This window comes from Mus caroli, unplaced genomic scaffold (assembly GCF_978045245.1).
Source record: "Mus caroli unplaced genomic scaffold, Mus_caroli_1 scaffold_4, whole genome shotgun sequence".
Taxonomy (NCBI): domain Eukaryota; kingdom Metazoa; phylum Chordata; class Mammalia; order Rodentia; family Muridae; genus Mus; species Mus caroli.
In genome coordinates this window covers 46,228,087-46,253,656 of record NW_028227259.1, presented here as the reverse complement: position 1 = coordinate 46,253,656, position 25,570 = coordinate 46,228,087, and the positions used below count along the sequence as shown (strand labels likewise).

General features: G+C 43.9%; 1 protein-coding gene across 1 annotated transcript; it reads right to left on the bottom strand.

Annotated features, from left to right (window-relative positions):
- Positions 1-3,325: 3,325 nt before the first annotated feature.
- On the bottom strand, positions 3,326-21,245 carry Bst1 (bone marrow stromal cell antigen 1). The gene is made up of 9 exons (XM_021162480.3): positions 21,036-21,245; positions 19,450-19,576; positions 18,107-18,242; positions 17,503-17,585; positions 14,422-14,498; positions 13,450-13,542; positions 9,498-9,584; positions 6,543-6,602; positions 3,326-5,063 (listed from the first exon to the last, which is right to left on the bottom strand). Exons 1-9 carry the CDS (start codon positions 21,218-21,220, stop codon positions 4,958-4,960), a joined length of 954 nt encoding a protein of 317 aa, XP_021018139.1. The 5' UTR covers positions 21,221-21,245; the 3' UTR covers positions 3,326-4,957.
- Between the last annotated feature and the right edge of the window lie 4,325 nt (positions 21,246-25,570).

The window sequence follows — 25,570 nt, the reverse complement described above, 5'->3', positions numbered from 1 at the left end:
ATGTTTTGGTCATATTTACTACCCCAAGTCTTCCCAGATCTACCTTCCTATGCTTAGCTGCCCAATTTAGTGTTGATTTTGCCTTGTTCCTTCTTCCCCTCATCCTCCTCCTTCTCTTGTTCTCCTCTTCCTCCTCCTCCTCCTTGTCCTCTTCCTCCTACCCTTCCTCCTCCCACCTCCACCCTCTCCTCCTCCTCCTCCTCTCCTCCTCCTCCTCTTCTTCTTCTTCTTTTCTACTTCTTCTTCTTCTTCTTCTTCTTCTTCTTCTTCTTCTTCTTCTTCTTCTCCAATCAAATCTAGTTTGTTCTACTCATGTACTTCTAGCAATCTGGCCTTCCACTGGACCTTAGTTGACCTACCAGGAGCTACATCCTTTAAGAAAACTGACCCCCCCCCCCCCGGCTGCAGCTATTAGATGCCAATAGCTACACAGTTAAGTGGTGGGGGCTTTGAATAACCTCCCTTTTCCAGGCTGGGATTTTGTCTGGCTTGAGCTTTTGCAAAGGTCCTGTGAATAATCTCACGACCCACTGTGAGTTCTTATGGGTAGCTACCCTTTGGTGAAGGGATGAATACTATTTCCTTGTAGCTGTCTACCTCTTCTGCAAAGATCCCCGAGCCTTGGGAGGAGAAGTGTGATGGAGATGTTCTACTTAGGGCTGAGCATGCCAAAGTTTTTTCCCTACACTGTGACAGACTGTGAGTCTCTGTATTAACTGCCAACCACTGAAGAAAAAAGCTCCTTTGATGAGAGTTAAGAGATGCATGCACATCCAAGAGTGGTTCCTTCCTTCAGCCACTGTCCACAGGAGCAGGGACAAACAGATGAGGTCAGCATCCTCAAGAGAGACTTCACAATAAAAGTCACTAGGGCTGGAATGAACCGAGGGTCCTGCAGAGAGGGCCAACCTGACGGTTGTAAGAGGGAGAGGAAGGGGTTAAACAGGAGGTAACCAAGGGGACTGCAGCTCTGTGTCTCCTGACACTCAGAACTCCCTTGTTGTGCTGAAGCAGCCTTGAAACTGAACCAGGTTCTGTTTCTGAGGCTGGTGCCTGATCACATCCCAATTGTCACACACACACACCCACCCCACCCTGAACAGAACATCTGTGACTCCCTTATAAAAACATTTACATTGTGGTTTTGAGCCCGTCCCTTGGGATTTTCCAAAGCATCATGGGAAGAATTTTCCTAATAGCCATATCCAGTATATCATTATTTGAGAGGTAATGGGGGAAAGCCACCTGACCCTGGAAATGAACCACTCAACCCATAAAGAATCCTAAGATTTCCTAAAAATCCATAATGCCCCACCCAGTGTGCTACTGAACCCCTAGACCCTGCTTTCCAGTCTATCTTTGGAATATAAGCTTTGGGGTGTTTTAACTGGAGCTCTGGTCTGACTTCCTTGCTGTGAGAAGGGCTGGGGTGAAGCCTTCACCTACTGACAGATGGACAGCAGGTTGGTATTGAGAATGGGGAACTGAGAGAAGGCGTGGGGTGGAGGCCCCTTCCAGGCACAGGGCTAGAACAGTGCTTTAGATCACAGGAAGATAACCTTGAACACTAGGCTTAAAAGTATGGAGTTTTGGCTGGCATGTACCTCAGTGGTAGAGTTTTATATTATACAAGAGCCTGAGTCTGTATGATGTCTTCACACAGCCAGTGTTACAGAAAAAATATAAACATATATGAACACACACACACAGGGAAAGCTTTGATACACACATAACCTCGGCTATCAGAATGATATCTATTATCTTTTTCCCCCATTTTTCTATATTGGAATTTTTTTCAAGTGAGCAGGTATCATTCATTTTATGTTCAGAAAAAGAGAAACACTACTATTATCTTTAGAAAAAAAAAAGCTTTTTTTTTTCTCCATAGAATTCCAAAGTGCAGCCAGCATCTAATTAAGTCACAGGTTAGTGTGCTGTGGGTGACTGTAACCCAGGCAACCTGAAGGAGCGGACACTGTGTTCTCCAAGACAGTCTGAGAGACACCCCTTGGCTCCTACTTCCGTGAGATCAGCCTGAGGAGCTGGTTGGCTCCAAAGAAAATTTGGCCCTTTGCTTCTGTTTTCTCTGAGCCAAATAGTCCTCGGCAGCATCTTCTCTCTCTGCTTCCTTCTCGTGCACACACAAGAAATACCAGACACTTCAAAGATTTTACTGAAATGTAGAATAAATACAGAAAAGTGTGGCTCACCATACTTTTAATACTGTCTCTGCCCATTCCTGGTCTCCTCCACGAAAGACTTGCAAAAAGTGCATTTTTTTTTTCAAAGCTTAGTTCACATTGAATCACTTATGTCCAAATGTCTCAAACTCAGCTAAGCCAGGCCTGCAAAGATGGTTAAGTCTTCAAGGAAGCCAGGAAGCCACCACCCAGATTAAATCCAGGTTTGGCAAAGACCACCCACACCCACAAAAAAATAGCAAGACAATGGCAAGGGACCTATAGTGGATTTCATGGAGGCCAAGGAGGTAAGAGAAAAAAAGTGAGGAATAGGGTCAGGCAGTATTGGTGTATGCCTTTAATCCCAGTACTTGGGAATGAGGGGCAGGTGACCTGTGCATCTCTGTGAGTTTGAGGACAGCCAGGGCTACCCAGAGTAATCCTGTCTCAGGAAAAAACAAAACAAAACAGAAAGCAAACAAACAAACAAAGGAAGAAGACTAGGAAGGCTCTAGGGGGTGGGTCAGAATAGTGTTATTGTTTTTCTAAACTAAAAATGGTTCTAGGAGAGGAGGTGACGTCTAAGGTCTAAGCAGGGTTTTGAATCTGCCAGATAAATGACAGAGTAGGAAGAAATGTCAATGAAGAGAGAACAGCAAGTTCAAATACCCTACGAAGGGAAAATAGGGCACAAGTGGGCTCTAGCAATGAAGTGACCTGAGTGACAGGGAGCTGGGCATGGCACCTCTAAGAAGTGACAGCATTTTTACAGTAAGCTATGGTAACTGTATCAAATGGACCTCTACCATATGTCAAGTCTTTGTTACTCTATAGTGCCTCACATCTCACATCTGTTCTTCATCCTCCTGAATCTGACTGTGTTCCCCACCCCTGCCTTGGCTGTGACTCACAAGTCTCAGAGAATCCTAGTAATGGAAGGGGGACTGCATGTGCCTACTGGATGCCTGGGTGTGTGCTGGGCATAAAAGCTGGGTATAAAAGGGAGAAGGTGGGCTGCATATAACTCAACAGTGCTAGCTATATCCATGATGATAGTGATGAATATGAAAGTGACTGGAGAGCCATCCATCTTTGAACTATTACAACACAACTCACATAGGCTACTTCATCCAGAAACAATTTATTTGGGTTCAAAGCATTGAACGTGTCAGGTCCTAGCATCATGGTATAAACTTTACCCTGATTGAGTCTCATGGAGCAAATTTGTGTGTGGATTCCAAAGGGATGGAGTTAGGTAAAGAGTGAAGAGAAATCACGAATCAAAACTAACTATGTCGACCATATTAGCTTTGAACTAACAGATATTCTCCTGCACCTGCCTCCCAAGCGCTGGGATCAAAGGCCTGTGACAAGGCATGGAAGGCTGAGGAAGCCATAAATTGCCTATCAGGAAGCTCTCATGCCTGCTGTCTATAGGTCGAGAACAGATGTATCTGTGACAAGATTTAATTTTGTTTTATTCTCTTCAGGAAATGTTCCCTATTCGACCACATTTCTGCACACATACGGTAAGTATGTTTCCTTTTTTTCTTTGATATACTGAAAAAGAAACAGAATAGCTGTGAGGTCCCTATTCAGAGAGAACTGCACTGTCCTTGAGGTTATTTTCTTTTATTCATTTACAGTGTTACAAACACACATAAGGAATGCCATAGTATTTCTTACATTCATATTATATTTCGTAACACTTGTATCATATTGTGAGTAGTTTTATATCCCATCTCTAACACATGTTAACATTTTCTTATGTGATGAAATGTTCCTAAGACAAAGATGTTACATTTGCATCCTGTGAGATTTACTCCTTCTGATGTACAGCTCTGAGAGTTTTGAGAAGTTTATGTGAGATGCCACCTTGGTGTTTCTCACTTCTCCTTTAACTTAGCCCCTCCCCTCCCCATGCCTCCAGCACCCCGCCCACCCATCCTGGAATCTACCGCATTCCTCTTTCTCCATAGCTTTGTCCTTTTCAGAACTCTGTATCTTTATCTGCAGTGTGCAGCCATTTGGTCAGGCTTCTTTCCCATAGCACAGTGCACTGAATTGCCATTCATATGACTATACATCAATACTAGTTCCTTCTGATTGCTGAGCAGTATTGCCCAGTACAGAAAGCACTACAGTTACAGAATGCACTACAGTTGACTTAACCGTTCACCAGTCAGGTGACACACATGACGTTTACTTAACAAATGAACATTCCATCCTCTGGGTATACAAAACCTTATGTAGCAGTTCCAAACCTGTGTGTGCTTGTGTGTGCTTGACATTTTGGGTTGTTTCCTTATCATAAGTAGCCATTAAATAGACATCTTTAGATATACATCTTTGCATAACATCTATATATGTATACCTTTATATCCTGGACATGTAATTGAAGCTCTTAACAAACATGTTTTATATATTTTGAAGCACAAGAAAATACAGAAAACACAAAAATACAGATGCTTCCATAAATACATTTAATTATTTAAGATTAAACTATACTCCAGGTCTCAGTGCTTTGTATCATTATCAAGTAAGAAATAATAACTTTAACTCCACAGTAGCAACTTCTGCCTGCTAAGCAGGACTAGATGAATGCCTTGTTTCTTGAATCGTGAGTGTAAATACAATTGGATTACCATCTGGTTACACTGTTTTCCTAGAAGGGATTGTCTTGAGACAGTGGGCTCCCTTAGTTTACACAGGACAGTGGACTGCTCAAGGGTTGCTGCAAGGCTGGCTTCTGTTAGAACCCTGTGGGGATTTTCTAGTCACACCTGAGAACTTGAAGCCAAAGCTACTAAGAGAGAAATGAGAAGGCTGGCGTCTCCTATTGCATGAAGAGATGGGCTCTCCCTCCGCATAGATGCTGAGGCTCTGAAGAGAATAAGAGAAACAGAGACAACATGAGTGTGTGACAAAAAATCACAAATGCACGCCACAGAAACGTGGATGGAACAGACGCTCATAAAGTGAAAGTAAAAATTCTTAATCACTCTATTCCCAACGAACCACAGTTAATAGTGTCAGTTGTCCTTCCAAGGAAGACACACACACACACACACACACACACCTCTTTATGTAAACACACAGAATGCTATTTGCTTCCTTTGCCTGACACCACCTCTTGGCACTTGGACACAGTTCATGCCGGCACACACACAGAGTCAATTCATGTTTCCTTGTGTATGCATTTCTATTTTACAAATGCTCTAGAGTGTCAGCCAAGTTCCTTATTGGTGAACAGTGTATCATCAGCGTTTAGCTGATTAAGAAAATCTTGTTCTGACTTTAACACACTGAGCAGAGGCCCGGCCGAATCCCATTTAAACTAGATAAGATCTGACCTTTTGAGTTTTTGAAATAGAAATTACTGAATTCTTCTCAACCAATTAAAAGGTGAATTTAAAAAAATAATAAAACTATCTTATCTTGGTTCAGAATCAAGACCCATTGCTCTGGACTAGTTAGTGGCCATGTCTCTTACCAATAACTTCCTTAGGAAGCTGAAGCCCCTTCTTTATTAGCCAATGGCGCCCTCTACTGGACATTCACTATAGTCGCAGTTCTGATTCAGTTTATGTCTATATTGCATTTCTATATTCAGTTTATGCACTATATTTCTGGGTCTATGCTAGACGTGTTGGTTTGACACATTTCAGAGTCAAAGATGGTTGTGAGCCACTGTGTGAATGTAGGGTATCATCCCTATATCCTCTGGGACAGCATATCTCTAGCCCTAAAATCAATTCCTTAAAAAAATATAGGAACATCTCCAAGACATACTGTTAAGAGAAAAAGAAAACAACCCCCAGAATCTAATCTATATTATCATTTATTATAATTGATATGAGAGATCTATCTGTGTTATGTGGGTACATGACCATGCATGTATATGAATGCACACATGTGCTGTGACAGGAATATCTTACTCTATAAGGACACACAAGAATATAAAAGTTATGCTCTACCTACTCTGAGCTTTAAAAAAAATCTGGATCATATAAGAATAAAAAAAACAGTGTTTGTTCTCCTAACTCTTTTAATAATTGCAAACTTTGTTTCTAGCATGTATATTAATCTTTCACAAATAAATTTAGATTAAGAAGGAAAAGGTCCAAGGTCGCCCTGTGGCCCCACCTCTAGAATTGTCTGCTGAAGTGTGCTAGGTAGAGTATGGTGTTGGGCTGTCTGGGGAATTAGCTCAGCAGGCAGATATCTGTGGAATTTGCGACAATTTAACTAGAGACTGAGAGGCTACAGTGCAGAAATGACCTGCTCCGCAGTGAGCTATTTAGGAAATGGATGGACAATCAGACTACAGTTCACCTGTGTTGATTCAGGCCATTTACTTACGAGTTCATGACACAGTCGGGGTGAGTGCTGTGGTCCACACACATTAAGAACTTCACTGGTCTACAAAAGAAAAAACGTACTTAACAGATTATCCAAATCACTCCCTCGAGTTAAACACCTATGATGTGGTTGCAAAGCGCTTGGAACACAAAACGCATCTTTGAAGATCCTACAATTTCCTCCTTTATAAACAATACTGGCTAGGCTGGGACTGGTGGCTCACACCTTTAGTCCCAGCACTAGAGAGGGAGGCAGAGGCAGGCAAATCTCTGTAAGTTTGAGGCCAGCCTGGTCTTCATAGAAAGTTTCAGGACAGCCAGAGCTATACAGAGTGACCCTGTCTCAGCACCCTTCTCACAACAGGTAGCATTTACCCAGCACTTACTATGTTCCACAAATATTGTCTGTGTTTTATTTAGGTCATGCCATCCAACCCTCAACTATCTAATGAAGTCGATCCTATTTTCAACCACAATTTGCTGCAGGTGAAGCTGACCGTGATGATTTCCTTATGTTCTGACAGTGGCGAGTGAGAGATCTAACCTTGAATGTGGAAGGCTAATCCAGACCCTTCCTGCCTGCACCTCCTACTTTATTAGGAAAACCTCCTTGATGTGTGCTTGGACAGAAGGTTGAACCAAAAGCACGTGAGCAATAGCCCAATTGAGAATGCTCATTGCCTAGTATAATTGAGGCAGAAAATGTGAAGTTCCAGGGCAACCAGGAGGGAAGGAAGGCAGCAACAGAAGCAGGGGCAGGTGACAGTGACATAGAAGGCGTGAAATACAAGGCAGACTAAGACAACACCTCTACGAACAGATGACTGGAAAGAATTGGGAGACATGGAAGAGTTACATGGGCATGAACTGCAGGCGCTGTAGTCCCCGCTTAGAGTCGCCTACTTGCAGTGAAGTCTAGTCTGCATACATACATTTTATTGCTAGTGGGTTTTGCAGATAGTGTCTCACTAGGATGCCTAGGCTACTCTTGAACTTCTGGGCTCTAGTGATCCTACCGCCCTGGCCGCCTGAGTGTCTAGGACAACAGATGCAATCTGTCCAAACATATTTAAAATGAAATAAGTTCGGTTGTTATTGTCAATTGCCCAAGACAGACTTTGAATTTTATGGGGTCTGATCCAATGTGGTATTGGAAAAAAACAACCAAGAAGAAAGAGTCTATGTAGAGATAAGGCTCTGCCAGTGTCACCAAAGACCCTGATGTGAACTTGGGCTAACTCAAGACAAAAGGCCATTCCACTGAACGCTGAGGGTCAGGAAAGTCTTACCTATGTTTGGGTTGATCTTCATTTATATTCAAACCTTAGCTTCTTTGCTACCCAGGAGCAACAGAAAAGCCACAACACAGAACAGGAGCCTGCAGGAGCTGAGTGAAGCTTGGAGTCCCAGAGCCAGCAGCCAGAAGAAGTGGACGTCACACAAGGGAGGAGGGACATAAACTGAGACCCAAGTCAGCTGTGATGGGGGCAAGGGCTTTGGGGTCTGGCCTGACTGCTACAGTGTTGGCTAGAGATTGAAGAAAGAGCCTTTCTAGAGAGTTCTTGGGCCAGAGAAGAGTGGTGGTAACTGTGAAATCTGTCCTCATTATTGAGCTGTAATGCAGTAAGAATTGCCCATGTAGAAGTATTTCTAACACTTGGTGCTTTAACACAGGTGGGAACATTAGTAGGAGGTGCTGGGGAGAGGTTTGCTTCAAGACTACACAAAGTTAGGTTCAAAAAATTCAACTCTGATCTTGAGTATTGACCTTGAGCCAGTTATTAAACTTCGTAATTCATCTACAAACAGAGAATATTTACAGCCCAAAGACAGACAAAACTAACTCACGACCCTACAAATCTAGTCAGTGATACCACAGGAGCAGACAGCTGTGACAAACAGGTACTCTTCAAGACACCTGGGTGCTGGCCACGTTCTTCTACTTCATATCTAAGAGCTGCTGCACACTGAACCTGATCATCAAACTGTGTAGGGAAATGTATACATTTCCCTGTATACAGGCTATATGTCCAGAAAAGTGTATTTGCTTCTAAAATGGATGGTAGATGGCACTTGGCTTTGCATTTGTGTCAGCATGAGCAATCATAACTAAAGGGGCACAGGTGAGAGTCATGGAGGCCTGGAACAGGGATGGCGTCACTCACAGATGACGTCACCCGCACGTCCTGAGGTTTTGAATAATTGGGAGAATAGTGCAGCTTTGGGAAGGCAGAAGGCAGCAACGTTATGGTGCTGGGCAAGAATACTCCAGGACATTCTGCCTAGACACACCCATTAGTGTCTAAGAAGGCCTTCCAGTGTTGAACTGAAAACCTATTCAGCTTGCACACTTACGAGCTGAAGTGCTGGTAAGAGCACATGCCATTAATTCCAGTGTTCAGGAGACAGAGACAAGTGGATCTCTGAGTTTAAGAACAGCCAAGACTATACAGAGAAACCTTATCTTGAAAAGGGATCGGGGTGGGGTGGGGCAGTTACAGAGGAGCAGAGGCAGGAATTCTGGGTCCAGAAGAAATTACAACCACCCCAGGCTTAGAGCCAGTCTTTGCTAACATCTGTGTAGAAAAAGCCCTTGATGACACCCAAGTCACAGCATATAAAGCTCAGGTCACAGTGTCTCAATAGACAGTGATTGATATGACTTATTTCCTAGTATCTATGGTTAAGACCCATCTGTCAAACAAATGCTCAGCTTAGTATCTTTTGTACTGTGGTTTAAAGATATAGTGACCACAGCCCATGGTCCTCAGTCTCGTCACACATCAACCAAGGCTGAAGGGAAAAAGCAGAATCCTCCAGCTGTCATTAAAATGAACTCAGGAAGGGTCTCCCTGCCCACACACCCCTAGGCAACCCGGAAGTCACCAGCCACAGCCCAAACCAACTCTTTGAATAGCTCTACTCCTTCAAAGTGCGTATACATAGCGCCACCTACCGGTAGTCATTGATACAGCTGTGCTGGAACCCCAGGGCCTCCAATCTGTCTTCCAGGATTTTCACACTGCCTTCGCCACAGGATTCCCTAAAACATACACAAGTGTGGGTTTGTTTGTTTGTTTGTTTTTGTTTGTTTGTTTTTGTTTTTTGTTTTTTTTTTTTTTACTCAAACAGACTACAGAAGGAGGAAAAGGTAGAAGAAGCTGTTTCAGAGTTAACTGAAGATCTTTAGGCCATCCTGAATGTTCTTCCCTCTAGGGGAATCACTGGAAAGCCGAGAGTAGGAGCATTCGCTGGAGACCCATCACCAGGAAAGAAGCGCGGAGCGGGTGGGGGCAGGGATGGCACCGCTTGCACCATTTGTAGTCATGTCTGCCCCGCAGCAAACGTTTGTGATGGTCCCCAGGGTGGGGGGTGAATCTGCTCAACCTATACCAAAAGCTTCAAATAATAACAGTATTTGTTTCAAGTTAGAGAATGCAAATCAACAGAAGAGAAAAATATCATTGTAAGTCTCAACCATAGAGATAATCACTGCTAAAACCTTCTAGATGATATAATCCCCGCCCCGCCCACCCTCCACGTACCCACAGTTATGCTTTCGTGATTCAGTTAGCCAGTCAATGTTGGCCTGAAAATACTAAGAAGAAAATTCCAGAAACAAAACCATTCAGAAGTTTTAAATTGCACTCCTTGATCGGCAGGAGGAAATCTCTTGCTGTTCCACTCTGTCTCACTAGGAGGTGCATTACACCCCACACTGGGCCAGCATAGCCACACTGTATGCCTCCTGTCCATTGGTCGCTAAGTCACCGTCTTGGATGCCAGATGGATTGGCATGGACTTGTAACCTTTGTTTTGGGTCTCAAAACACCAGAGCAGTTGTGCCGGCAATTTGGACATGCTGGAGAAGCTGTGAGCTTCTTCTAGGTAAAAATTCTTGACTTGGGAAGTCTTCTATAGGCTTAGCTGAGGTTGCTAAGCCTGAAAAAGAAAATCTATCTAGGAAGTTCTGCCGAAGAAATGTGCTGGGTTTGCTGTCATAGACTGCATGCAGCACAGAAGTTCTGCCCACAGTGAGCGCACACAGTCACTCTTCATTTCACCCTGGCATGGAGGCATGAATACAGTACAGTGGGATATTTTAAAGCTAGATCGCATTCAATTTTTAATTATTGTATAATATTGTTATTCTATTTTATTACTTGTTGTTCTTGTTTTTTCTTATTGTGCCCAATTTATAAAAGAAAGTTCATTGTAGGTTTACTGACAGGAAAAAATACTATACATAAAATATCAATCTTCCACTAGGCATTTGAATCACACCCAAGAGGGGAGGAGCTGCTGTATATAAGTTTAGAGGCTTTGCACGTATAGCATTGCATGCTATACAGTGTGTTTGTGTGCTTCAGCCCATGTCTGTATGTATGTGGACACATATAAACATATATCGTTGTTTGTAAATCCTGCATGTATAATATATACATCTGTGTACATATGAGTATGTATACATATATGGCATGTTTGTAAGCTCTGCATGTAAGCATACATGTGTGCATATATAAGTATGTATAATATATGTCATTGTCTTTAAGCTCTGCCTGTATGCTTGTGTAGATTTGTGTCTCTCATGTATGTCTAGATTTGTGTCTCTCTATAATTATATATGCATATACGCCATTGTTTGTAAGCTCTGCATTGGCTCCCTTACATGAACAGATTAAATCTCACAGAGCAAAGTCCCTGTTTCAAGGACCTAAGTTGATTCTGATAGTCCATTGTCATTTAAACTATAACAAAATTTGTTGAAATTTCATTTTGTACATATTAATTTTCTGTTTCTCTGGCATTAACTCCTAAAGGTGGGCTTTCCTGAATTCAACCTGGGGCTCAGAATTTCACAGATAGCTTTTCTCTTAGCAACCTCAGCATATGATTTTTTTTTCTTAAAACAGATTTTTTTTTTTAACCTAGAGAAAGCTCACAGCTTCTCTGGCATAGGCAAGTTGCCACCATGACTTCTCTGATGCCTTGGGACCAATAATAAGAACGGCACGTCCATGAGAGCAAAATCATTTATCCTGAGCATACCCATGTCCCTCACTTGCACCAATAGGAAGGGTCACCTTCCCGATGGCCACAACTAGTCGAGAGGATTTCTAAAGGCATCCAGTGACAGACACACTACTGTGAGTTGTGGCCATGACAGAGTCCTGCTGAGTCTCTGTGGGATGGGAATGTTGGCAGTCTCTCCATCATTAAGCTGGTTGGGAGTGCATGCTCAGTGAACTGATAAGCAGCTGGAGAAAGGTTCTGTAGAAATTGAGTTCCAGGCAGTCTACGAACGAAGAGGACAAAGTACTGAGAGAGGCCATTACTTAGAACTTTTCTCAGAACGTGGGCTGATGCCCTTCTCTGGGCCCGGCTTACTTTTTAATCGGCAACGCCACAAGCTTCTAGCCGAACACAGTGACAAGGAAAGGCTTCTCTTATTGTCTCTATAGAGTCAGTTAAAGCTGTGCTAAAAGGGCATCTGCCACACTGCTGGCGGTTCTCAGACTGGAAGTTTTGTTTAAATACACGTCACGGTGTACATTTGAGACTTGTCACAGGATGCTGTAAGATCCACATGCTTAGTAAGATCGTTACCAGTAAAAGAGACTGACCCAGCTCTCCCTTCACCCTTGCTTTCTTGTGGCAAGGGCAGCTGCAATCTGATTACCTGAGCGTAATCCCTACGGTGACACAATTCATTAGTGCTAAGCTTCATTGCTTTCCTTAGAATCTGAGACATTCAAGTGGGCGCTAGTGAGCTTATAACCTGCAAGCAACTGCGTCTTGTGGATCAAATATTACAAGCAGGTGTTCTGACCACGTTTGAATCCCTCCTACCACAGAGATGAGGACCTGGGATGTTAAAATGACATTTCCCAAATGCAGGGTCAAAGGACAAAATCTAGTAGATATGACAGCATAATCAGTTGAAAAAGAGAAACTGCTATAAAAGGTAATTTTAAAAAACCCAAAGTATAATGATTTTCATGCAACATTAAGCATAGTTTGTTTTCTAGGAAGAAAAATGCAGATCTTGGTAAAACTTATGTAATACACAGTTTCTGAAGTTGTTGCAATCTGTTACCCAACTGGGGATGGTAAGCCATCATAAGGTGAGACTTAGGCCATACTACATATTTGAAATGGAATTTTTCAAGGTTCTCTCGACACATAAATTGTGTGGCATATGCATTCTTGAGTTTGGCAATATTCCCCTACATGCGACATCAAGATCTTGAAGAACAGGCCTCTCCTCTGAAGCCCCTCATGGCTGCTTAGCTGGAAACAAACTGTGGCCCTACTGCCAAGCTTCTGGACCAAATGGGTTTAACGTTTTAATTTGGCAAAATTTAAAACAGAGGGTAGAACTGTTTGAAAACTATAAGCAAGTTGATGAGGTAGTTAGGGGGTCTTTAGGCTCCTTGGCAGTGGTGTTCAGCCATGAAAAAGATGAGCTCCACCCTTGCTTATATGTAAACTCAAGTCGTTTTGAGAAGCTGTAGTTCTTTGAAGTCCTGGTCCTCACCAGTCAGCCAGTACCTACTTGCAGAAGTGGTTGCTCCACAGAGAGCAAAGGCTTCCTCATAGAGCCCTGGGATGATCTTGAAAGCTTTGGTGAGGGTATTAAGTCTTCAGGTGACAGGAAAAAGAAGTTGGCTCTGACCCTCAGAAATATGTAAGAAACTCATTTATCCATAACTCCTTTGCCACTCATAAAAATCAGCATGGTGCCGGGCTAGGAGCACACTGGCCTTCTCATCGGTTCTCCTTCCTCACCAGTCACATTAGAATCAGAGGCTGGCAGGTCTCTAAAGCTCAGAGCAAAGGGGCCACGATCATATCACATCCAAGCAAAGCAAGACCTCACAGCTACCGCCCCAAGCCCCAAAACTTACACATTGGGCCCTCCAATGTCATGCATAACCCAGATCTCAATTCTTGTGACTTTATCCTTTTGTAAGTACGGGATTTCAAAATCTGCAAAAAACCTGGGAGACAAGGAGGACATTTATTTTCATCTGTTCTTCCTTGGCTTTGAGTCTGTACATGCTAGGCAAGTTCTCTGACATTGAGTCCTGCCTTCAACCTAGGAGAACACTTCTTCAAGTCTTAACACAATGTAACAACTAATCCATTTTGGCCATTAGTTTGTTTATACATTAAAGTTTTGAAAAGTTTCCAGGAAAGCCAGTTGTAGTAGTGCATGCCTTTAAACCCAGTACTCGGAAAATAGAGGCAGGTAGATCTCTTTGAGTTTATGGCCAGTCTGGTCTACATAGTGAATTCCAGAACAGTTGGGGCTAATTCAGAGAGACCCTGTCTCCCCTGAAAAGACTTTCTAGTGCTCATTTTACATTTTGAGTGAATGCACATGTTTATGTGTATGAGGGTGCACATTTGTGTGTGTGTGTGTGTGTGTGTGTGTGTGAGTGTATGTACACTGGATAACAGAATTGGGCACTGTCTAGTCTCTCATGATGTCCTGGAACCCCCCCCCCAAGTAGAGTAGTCTGTCTGGAATAGTGAGCCCTAGATGTCTACTTGTCTCTGCCCCCACAGCATTTGGATTACAAATGTGCCCCCACTCCCAGATATTGCACTAGAGTTCTAGGGATCAAACAAATGCCCTTGTGTTTACACAAAAAGCACTGCCTACTGACCTATCCCTCCAGGAGTTCTTCTTACCATTACCTTTGGAGACTTGCCAGGGTATTGGTCTGCTCTTAACGGTTTAACTGTCTATACAGTCTCTGATCAACACATCATTGAACTGTTTTACTTACTATACCTCGCTGTACAGAAGCAAACATCAAATTGGGTCTAAGGTGCTTTTCTAGTCTTTAGTCTGGTGTCTCTGGTGTCCTTACCCTTTCGTGGGATAGGCTCCTTTTGGCTCCGAGCCATTCAGCATGACATTGATCACCCCTGAACTGTCTCTTGAATACTGCAAGAAGAAAGACATTTTTTTTTAAGCAAATGAAGACACATCATTTTGTGCTGTAGAAATAGGGGTGGTTTTTTTTTTTTTTTTGAGTGTTTATTATTTCTATTTAGGTTTTCTTTTTTTATGGTATTTTTTTAATTAGGTATTTTCTTCATTTACATTTCCAATGCTATCCCAAAAGAGGGTTTTTTTTTTTAATTGACAATTTTCAATACAGGAAAATTTTGTATTTTGCGTGTCTAGTAGAGATGCAGACTGGTTCATTCGGAGAAGCAAATCGCCTTTAAGGTCCCTATCCATAGACTCACTAATTCCATGTCAGGTAATCTGAGGACATGATATAGGACACACGCCATCATGTCTGCTAGAGTAAACTAGCCTAGACTGATGTGACAAATAGTCTCAACACTGCAGTGTCGTCACAAAAGGATTCACTTTGTGCTCCCACCGATCAGACACCACAGGTCTCTGGTGGTTTGGCACATTGCGTTCTCAGAATGAGGAAGCCACCACACCTGCAAAGTTGTTAACTGCCAGGAAGGGAGACAGGGCAGTGACATGGGCTACAGGTCACACATGACACTTCCACTCACAGCCCATTGGCCCATAGAAGTCTCGTGTAAGTAACCGGCCGAAGCACATCACAATCCACAGGTGCAGGTGTCTCCTGGGAAACAGTACAAAGTCCTACCACAAGCACTGCACACACACACACACACACACACACATGCACAGGGCCATGGCTTACAAGACCAAAACATGCTCACCAGCTGGAACAGCAAGGAAACGGTGCACAGTTCCCACTAGGTTCCGACACAGCATCAAACTCTGAACTATTAATGCACCACTAGTGTGAAGCTACAAGGGACACGCACGGTCATAGGACACGCTTACATGCAAGACAGAGTGCAAGATTAGACAGACAGAAGATGAGCTTCCCTGCAATGTTATAACGTGAGGCTGAGGGTATGGCTCATGCTAGCATGCACAAGGCCTGGGGTTCAGTCTTTGGTATCATTAAATAAACAGATTAATAGGTGGTCTTGTTCTTAGGGTAGTGGAGACTTCTTGTCGTTGAGCCTCAGAGACAGGTTTATTCACTAATGAAATGACACCTGCTCCCAGGTGCTCCAAAGCAGAGATCATTTGGTGCCAGTTCTCTCCAGCTTCTTCGCACCAGTACTAACAGTAGGAGTTTTAAGTCTTCGGATGCTGAAGTCTGACCACCTCTGTGTGAAGGGGGTAGCATTTTGGTGGCAGGAATATGGGGGCTCTCGTTTGTCTTTCTGTAACTTGCTATTCTCTACCATGAGCAGTGGTTGCGAAGATGACAGGAAAACATTGAAAAGGATGTGGGCATACGTGGCCCATAAGCTGTGGAAAGGATTAGTTGAAAATCCAGTCTCTGAAGCTAACAAGCCTGTTTCTGAAACCTGGTGCACCAACTTACTACAATCTTGACCTCAGGGAAATATTTTTGAGCTCTTTGTGATTAATTTTCCAAGTCTTAACAGTTACCTCAGAGGATTGCTATAAAGATGAAACCTTTAAACTCCTAACATTTCAGCCTGGGAGATGTAGCTTATGGTAAGAACTTGCTAGGTATGTGCAATAAAGAAACTAACTTTGACCCCCAGCACCACAAATAGTAACAACAACAACAACAACAACATTTATTGACTACTTATAAGGTTCAGTCCCTCTCATTACTATACGGTATTAGCTTTGCTTTAGCTTCAACTATCCAATGTACTCTAAGGGCTTAAAAATAGAAGGTATTAGCCTGGCAATGGTGGCGAACGCCTTTAATCCCAGCACTTGAGAGGCAGAGACAGGCGGATTTCTGAGTTCGAGGCCAGCCTGGTCTACAAAGTGAGTTCCAAGACAGCCAGGACTATACAGAGAAACCCTATCTCAAAAAACAAACAAACAAACAAACAAAGAATTGGAGGTATTGATACTATTTTCCCATACTAGCAGCCAGTTGAGGAACACACCTTAAAGGCAGGAAGATTCATAGTGGCCTGTGTTACAATTCTTTTATGGACAGTGTTGATCAGAGCCCTCTTTATTTGTGTTAAGCTTTCCAGTCTCCAATAAGAGTCTATGGCAGTTAACCAGAGCCTGTATTTCAGATGAAGCCCTCCCCACCAAAAGTGGGAACAAACAGTGCTCCCATGGGAGCTAACTGAAGTACACAGTCCTCAGCATGAGGTCTTATGCTTACAGGAATCCCTTTGTGTGGCCCTGGTGGAAGGTTTGACCAAAGTCCTTCACCCTATCAGTGGCACCATTGAACTCCTAGAGAGCAAAGTAGACAAGGGGAGGCAAGGACACATCACCTCTGAAAGGGGAGGGGTAGAAGTCCCTGGTCTTCTTCCTGCTTCTCGATCAGCACAATCAACATTTAACCATCAGCACGGAGCTAAGGACTTAGCCCTTCTTGTTTCTAATCTTTATTCCAATGCTCATGGCAGAGACTGTAAGCTACAAACAATGTCATTTTATAGCCACTGATAGCTCCCATGAACTGTGAGGGCAATGTCCTCAGAGACACAGACAGACATGTCTTAGCAACACTTCTGTGACTCCGACTTATTAGCAGCCCATCAGCTCTTCTCCCATTAAGGCTGCTCTGTGGACACCTCTGATGCCTAGAGTGAAGTCTCCACTTTCCTAGGCTCTCCTGTAAAAATCAAAGCCATTTTCACAGCACTAAGAATGAACACGGCTTTGAACCACTAAACACGCCACGGTGCAGTAAGAATGCTGACAGTCCCCTAGCCCCACTGACAGCTAACACTTGCTGAACATTTCTCTCTGCACCAGCCACCGCAGTAAGTATTTCATCTTCATAAACCCTCACAGCTTTGTGGAGCAGAGAAAAGAGTCAGCGTAATCATTACAGTAGGAAGGAAGATACACAGAAATTAGGTAAAGGCCTGGGGGGTCAGTTCGCAGATTCCACACATGCTCCACACTTGCTCGCCCATCCCAGGATTACCTGCATGGATGCACTTTTCCAATAGGAGTCCACGGCATTGTTTTCACAGTCTTCTGATGTGGGGCAGGACTGGTAGTCAAGTTCTAGGAGAAAAGTACACGGATGCATTCCATATTGGACATGTATTAATTTCACGTATTTGCTAATTCCACATCTGGCATGGATGCTGAAAAGTGTATATACTGCATTTACCCCTTTTCAGCCTCTGTTTCCCACATCTGGAAAATAAAGACACAAAGGCAGAGTCCTGCTGGATTGGAATCACAGGCTCTATGGTCAGACTGTGAGGCTACACAGCTTCTTGGCTATACATTCGAAAGCAACTCCCTTAATCATGCCGTACCTCTGTTTCCACAACTCTCAAAACAGGACTGATCAGAGTGGATAATGTGTGGACTCTAGCCTTAATGTGTCTAAAATACCAGTAAGAGCATGCAGCAAAGGTTAGGTACACTCTGTTCACTGTTGTTTGTATCCGTTACTATAGATGCCACCTACCTCGGAGGATTTGGGAAGGATTAAATGAGATGAACATCTACGAAGACACCCAGCACCAAAGATAAACCCACAGGCTGAGGTGCTGTGGTGTGTGCAAAAGTCTTACCAGAGGCATTTTCCTGTCGACACCAGCTCAAGAAATCGCCAACTTTGCCATACAGTACGTCGCACAGGGCCATGAGGCGGCGGGTGTTCTCCCCATAGCTCATAACGAGCAGGTGGTTATTCTCCCAGAACAGTGACTGATGAGAAACAACCAGGAGTTAAAATACAAAATAAAATGAAAGCACCTTGATTGCAGTGTCATCAAGATAAGTCAGCAGCCATTCCTCATGGAATGCAGATCTGCTGCAGACCCGCTGCTTTCTCTTTCCTTGCTGCTGTGGCACCTTTGAAGAATGTCACCTCTGTCCTTCCTGTACTGCAAATACACCATGCAGATCAGTGGTTCTCAACCTCCCTAATGCTGTGACGCTTTAATACAGTTCCTCAGGCTGTGGTGACCCCCAACGGTAAAATCATTTTCATTGCTACTTCCTGAGTATCATTTTGCTACTGTTATTAATTGAAATGTAAATATTTTTGGACCTAGAGGTTTGCCAAAGGGGTCCCACTGGTTGAGACCCGCTGACTTAGTTGATGACATATCTCCCCTGTAGTACAAAATGTGTGCATCATTGCTAAGAACCTTGCATTAGGAATGGGGGGCTGGTGAGATGGCTCAGTGGTTAAGAGCACCCGACTGCTCTTCCAAAGGTCAAGAGTTCAAATCCCAGCAACCACATGGTGGCTAACAACCATCTGTATCAAGATCTGGCGCCCTCTTCTGGAGTGTCTGAAGACAGCTACATGTACTTACATATAATAAATAAATAAATCTTTTTAAAAAAAAAAAAAGGAATGATTAGGACCAGGGCTTGAAGCCTGGCTCCATCTCATGCTAGATGTGTAATCTTTGTTATGGCATTTCGTCTCTCTGTGTGTGCCTCCGTTTCTAGCTGTGGAAAAGGAGGAACAGAAGCCGTAGGCCTTGTTCCGTAGCTCTGATTAGGAAGGTATGCAATTGCACAATGCCCTTCCTGGAGCGAACAGTGCTTCAAAACACCTAATTCTTCACAGCATACCTGGAACCTTCCAGGATAAATAGTGTCTTCACGCTGCACGTATAACAACATTCTTGGTCACTCGCTCATCTGGCCCTCAGTAGTCCAGTCTCTTTGTAGACTGGAAGGGCTACAAGAACTGCTGTTTACTGTTTATATCGGACCCTTAACCCTTAATGCAACACCAGGAACAGAAGAATTTCAGTAAGTTATTTACTTAATTCATTGACCAGCATAATTTTGAACTATGTTTCTGCTTTTCCTCAACAAAGAGGTAGGAAGAAACAAAAGATAGCATAGATGTAAAAATGACACTTTGGTCCATAGCTGAGGTGTCTGTCCTTACCTTGTCCCTAGGAATGGGATGACTGGAGAGGTTAATGAAGAGATCATAGTCTGAGGGGAGCACAGAGCAGGGGTCCTTGTCCAACACCCCCTTGAAGGCCTCCCAGATGGCTGTGCAGTTTTTGTTCCTATACAAAAGTGCCGGTCAGAACTGGAGATGCAGTTCGGAGGGTAAGGCTGCTTGTGCCATAGGCAAGAGGACCTGAGTTCATCACCCACCAACCCTGCCTGTGTGGCTGCCGGTGCCTCTAACCCCAGCATTGTATTAGGTGGAAACAGGAAGATGACTGGGACTTGCTGGCCACTAGCCTAACTCTAGCTTCCAGACTAAGTTCAGAAGACAATGGAGACAGAAAATGATAGAGTAGGCTGTCTTCCTCTCTGTGGGCACAGGCACAACACACACACACACACACACACACACACACACACACACACACACATTCTGTGCACACAACAAAACAGAGTTCTCCAGTTTAAGGAAAGCAGTCCCCTCCCCCTCCCCCCACCTCCAGGCTTATGACAGAAGCAGACAAGGCCACAGATAAAAGTGATGCTAGAAAGTGACAATTTCAATGTCAATAAACCAGGAAACTTGTTTTTCAGAACTTTCCTCCCTCTCCCTCTCCCTCTCCCTCTCCCTCTCCCTCTCCCTCTCCCTCTCCCTCTCCCTCTCCCTCTCCCTCTCCCTCTCCCTCTCCCTCTCCCTCTCCCTCTCCCTCTCCCTCTCCCTCTCTCTCTCCCCTCCTCTCCCCCTTTCCCTCCCCCTCTTATCCTCCTCCCCCCCTCTCTGTCTGTGGTGGAGGTACTGCACATGTACCATGTAGTCAACTGTTCTAGCACTGAACCACATCTCTGGCTTTTGCCTATTCATTAAGACACAAGAGTGGAGCTCTTTGTTCAGGTTCATTGGAGGATGAGTCTCTGGACCCACTGAGGTCATGTCAGGAGGCAAGACTTGGGAAGATAGGAGTGAATGCCAAGTGTTGGGAGCAGTTTCCTCTGCTCCGGGGTCAGTTTTCACTCCTGAAGTTCTGGATGCCTTTCAAAATCACATTCTATAGCAATGGTCATGTCCTACCTTTGGTGACAATGACCATCCTGACTCCTTATGTTATTCTCTCATTTTATTTTATTGAGCTGCATTCCAGTTAAAAACAACTGGCATGAGAAAGAGTGGTGTAACAACACAAAAAAAGCAGATCCAAAGGAGGAAATTATTTCAATAGGAAACACAGTGTGTAGAAGGTAGGGGGAACCAGAGTCCTCTAGATGGGACAAGGGAAGCTAATTCCCAAGTGGTACTCAAAATACCCAAAAGGCAGTTGCTGCTAGCTGGCAAGGCTCTGTCACTAAAATTCACCTCTAGACTGGTGTCGCACTTATACCTCTCTCCTCACCTCTACACCCACAGGGGCAGCCTTAGCAGTTTCCTCCTGGACCTGGAAATCCCCTACACAGGGGACCCTAAGAATCACCTACATACACATCACCTGCATGGAGTCCCGCTAGTCCCTCCACCTGACTTTCCAAAGCCCTCACCTCACCCCACCCTTCTGCCTTTTCACTGTCTGGCTTAGCACTTACCCCAGGCTCAGCAGCGTGGTATACTCTGCGCAGCGGCCCAGGAAGATGCTCTGGAGGTAAGGAGTGGTACCCTCCCCTCTCCACCGCGCTCTTGCTCCCAGCACCGTCCTTGCTCCCAGCAGCGCGGTCAGCAAGGACAGCCATAGCCACAGCCACAGAGACAACAGGCCTCCCTGGACAGCCATCAAGAAGACTTTGGTTCCTCTAGCCCGTGGCCTCTTGGACGGACTCCTCCCAGTTCCTCTTCCACCGCGGAGGCGGTTCCCCTTAGCTGAGCTTTGGCAGGACTCATCCAGATGCCAAGCCAGCCCACCTCCCATCCTCTTTCCTCTTCCATTACGACAGACATTAAACTTGGGGCATCATCTGGCAAAAGAAACCTCGAGGAGGGACCCCAAAGGGAATGAGAATTTTAAGGATGTGAGTGTTTCAGCCATAGGGAGAAAAAAACTTTTTTGGTTCAAAACAACAACACCCTCGGCAGTTGTCCTCTTTCCCAAAAGCTAAAGATGGTTGAATTTTGTTTGTTTTCAGGAAACAAACACACACACACCTATAGAAATCTGTTACCATGTGAGCACTAAGCAAACTTAAATTCTGTCCTGGTTCACACAGTCCTTCCAGGAGAGACATGTGCTACCCTTAGTGAAAATTGATGGGTTTGAGAAAAGCCGAAGGCACAACAAGGGCACAGACAAGAATCGCATGCCATTCCTAAGTTGACTCTTAGGGAGTTTGTCTGGGTGGACTCTGAATGTGACTGACTGGTGACTGTTTTGTCTTTCCTTTTCTTCCTTTGTGTTCACAGGCATCACCTACACCTGCCCCATGGCTTCTGGACCACAGGGCTTGTTTTCTAGTTTTCCAAGTGCTCACAGATAACTCTGAATATACAGTACGGTCAGAGCTACACTCCTTTTTAATTTAGGCAGTTTAGATTTGAGATTTGGGGACTTGAATTGATACTAAAATAAGTTCAGAATTGTAGGGGACGGTAGGGTAGGTAAAGGAATTTATCATGTAGGATGGATGTGAATTTTTGAAGACCAGAGGATAGGTACAATCAAGTCGAAATACCTATTAAAGATGTTTACACTCATATTCTGGAGTTCTGTGATGATTGCCTTGCATGGTAGTGAAGGCTCTATGCCCCAGTATAAGGGAATACCAGGACCAGGAATGGGAGTGAGAGGGTTGGGGAGCAGGGTGAGGGGAGAGAGGATAGGGGATAGGGAATTTTTGGAGGGGAAACCAGGAAAGGGGATGACATTTGAAATGTAAATAAAGAAAAAAATAAATCTTTTTTTAAAAAGAAATTGCCAAAGAAGTAAATAAACAACAACCCCAAAAGCCCCCAAAAGGCCACCCAAAACCCCCAAAAAACCAGTCAGTATAATATGCCAAGATTGTTACACAAAGATCATTTTCAAAAACAATTTCCTAAGTGAGATTTTTTTTCCCCCCTGTGAGGAAAATGTGAATTTCATTCCTGAATTCCTAAGCCCCGCCAACTACTTTCTTTTGGGAAAACCCAACATGCTGTGTTGTGCTAGAGCAGGTCAGTATGAGTAATTCCAATATCGGAATCAAATGTTTCAAGAAATCAGCTACTCAGTGAGGTTCCTTGGCAAAGAGGAAGTGTTTCCACTGCGCTTTCTATGCTTCCGTGACAACCTGTGGAATTTCTCTGGACTGGAAAGCAACCCAACAGATGGCACAGACACTGCAAGTGTGTTACTAGCCATTCCTAGCGTAGTGTTAGCTCACCTCTATGTTCTCAGTGGGACTTGCTGCTCCATCTCTTGTGATCATTTGTAACTTTCCAGCTTATTTGATATTGACCACATACATGCTTTTCTAATTCTTTAAAATTATATAAAGACTCAGATGTGAGGTTAAATTTAAAAAGCAAAAATATCTTCCATAAAAATCTACTCCACACACACATTTTACATAAACTTTAATAGTGTTGCGTGGCTCCCCTCATGGGTATTTTTTATCATGCTGGATTGCAAAATCTATCCTGGGTTATAACTGAATAATAAGCACCATTTCTAATGGCTCTGCAATACTACAGATTGGAAGAGCTACTGTGTTATTCCTAAGTTTCGTTTTCAGCTTCTCTGCTGACTCATCACTAGGAATTGTCCACACCAGAACCAAATAAGCTGGGACAATTCCTTCTCCATCTGTGTAAGACACTCAGGACTCCTTCCTATCAGAAGAAGGACAACCACGTTGATAGTTTTATGTCTTTTTTCTTTCATTGAAAACATTCAATTGTCTCACCACTAAGTACATCATTCTAAGTTTCTGAGCACCCCTTTATTTTGGAAGACTTTAAGCTTTCATTTGCAAGAATATTATTATAAACGATACTTGGATGTCTTTCATTTCCAAAGGGTTCTGCCCATTTGATAAAGCCATATTTTAAGTAATCTTCATTATTATGCTTTAAGCCCAATTTTTCCTTTCTGAAATGTGGCTCAACTGAAGTTGAAGCTACCAAATTAGGAACAGTATTCTCCATTACTGTCAGCATTAACACTCACAGATCCAAAAGTTGAACTTAAATGTGTGTCTTTAAAAAAAAAAAAAAGACTCATTTTAAAAGTATTTCTTCCATTTCAATGGGAATATCATGGTTGCTACTAATAAAAAACAGCCTAAATAACAGTTCCAAAAATGCACTTAGAGTCTGCAACTGATTCTTTTGAAAATCACAGACTTCACTTTCATTTGTAAGTCATAGTTGTTGTCCTCTGTCTGTCTCGAGGGCGAAGAGAACTGGGTCACAAATATGTTCCACCAGGCTCTGGTCTGGCTGGGAATACCCAAAGTGTTACAGTTCTTAGAAGAGAAACAAGAAGGTTTGGGCAACCTGCTCAGGGCAGGTAGTCGAGGTTCTGGGCCTCTCATCAGCTACCAGCAGCAGCACCAGCTCCAGAGGCAGGGGTGGCTGGGGCAGCTGGGGCAGCAGAGACACGGGTCTGGCCAGTTAGGCAGGTCCAATGTCATTGATAAATGCTTCAGGTGAGAGAACTCTTCCCCAAGTGTTTCAGCTCAGTAAAAACAGTCACTCTCAGATAGTCCTCCATCAAATAACTTGTGTGCTTTAGTCCTTGTGATCAGAGACTATATAAACATTGATGGGTGGCGTGGGATTTAGGGGTAGATATTTCCTATTGGCTCAGTGTGAGATATAGAGTGATGCTCTATTTGCATGGGAAAGGACGTCAGTGTTGCCTATGTGACTGACTGCCTGGTTCTCTCAGAGGGGTGTCATGGTTAGGCAGGTACAAAAATGGGTAGGGTGTGGCTGGCCTCCTGCTGATCTCAAGTCTCTGAGATTCCAGGAATCTGAGCTCACTCATCCTTACCAGTTCTTCTGTCTGGTGGCACATTTAACTTGCCCCACAACTCCTTTTGGTTTATATAAAGGAGAAGTGTAATTGAAGTAACTGTCTCCTGTATTAGAAATGGTTTGGCGTTGAAACAAAACCTGATTAGTAGTGATCTTTGATGTAATGAGTAATGATACTCATGTGCAGTTTTAGAATCGGGTCAGTCAAGGTGCCAGGAGAAACAGGGCTCCAATGGCTAGTGTGGGACCAAGGAGGGGAAGAAGTCAAGCTACCAAGGGATGTAAGTACCGTAAGGTAGGGGTGTGGGTAGCATCGTGTAAGTACTGTAAGTTTGGGTAGCATAGTGTGCCTGAAGATCTCCCCTAAGATCTTTGAGCATGTGTATGCCCTGTTCTACCAGCCCGAATTCATTGACATAGAAGCAACATTCCTCCCTCTAGCAAAATGCAAGTCCCTCTCTGTTCAGCAGTCAGTAAGTCCAGGGACTCAGGTTTATTTGTTTGTTTGTTTTTGTTTTTTTGAGACAGGGTTTCTCTGTGTAGCCCTGGCTGTCCTGGAACTCACTTTGTAGACTAGTCTGGCCTCGAACTCAGAAATCCACCTGCCTCTGCCTCCCGAGTGCTGGGATTAAAGGCGTGGGACTCGGGTTTTGAAGAACAACTCTTGATAAGGACATTATCTGGTATAGAAAGGACTCAAGGGTGTCTGCAGTGGAGGCCATTGCCTGGCCAAGTTTGTCTTGGAAGTCACTGAACAGAAGGTGTGTTTGGACAAGGGCTGCTCCAGTGGTTCCTGCTATGCCCAGTGAGACAGAGAGACCCAGTCCGACCAGCTGAGGGATGAAGATCTCTCTTTTCTTCTGATCTCCTTCCAGCTGTAAGGCGAGTTCTTCAGGTTTGTAGAGATAAACCTGGGGAGCAATCAATACAGGGGGGGTAGGAACCTTGAAAAGGGAGGTTTATGCAGGAACGTATAGCGCCTCCGCACCAGAAAAGAGCATGAGGGGTGAGGGGGGAATTTAGCACATATTGGTTTGGTAATGGATACTGCATATAGGATGGAGTCTTGAGGAGGGTCCTACCAGGAAAAGGGGGAGGGTAGATCAAAGGAAGGAATGTCTTGTGATTTTCCTGTGGGTAAGGATCCAGGGAGTTCATGAAAAGAAATGTT

Excerpts from the sequence above, each read along its gene's own strand:
- Bst1 (XM_021162480.3), bottom strand. The coding sequence starts at position 21,220 with ATGGCTGTCCAGGGAGGCCTGTTGTCTCTGTGGCTGTGGCTATGGCTG. Across the intron at positions 14,499-17,502 it reads GGAAAAGTGCATCCATGCAG|TATTCAAGAGACAGTTCAGG; the intron begins GTAATCCTGGGA and ends TTCTTCTTGCAG. Across the intron at positions 13,543-14,421 it reads GGAGCCTATCCCACGAAAGG|GTTTTTTGCAGATTTTGAAA; the intron begins GTAAGGACACCA and ends CTTGTCTCCCAG.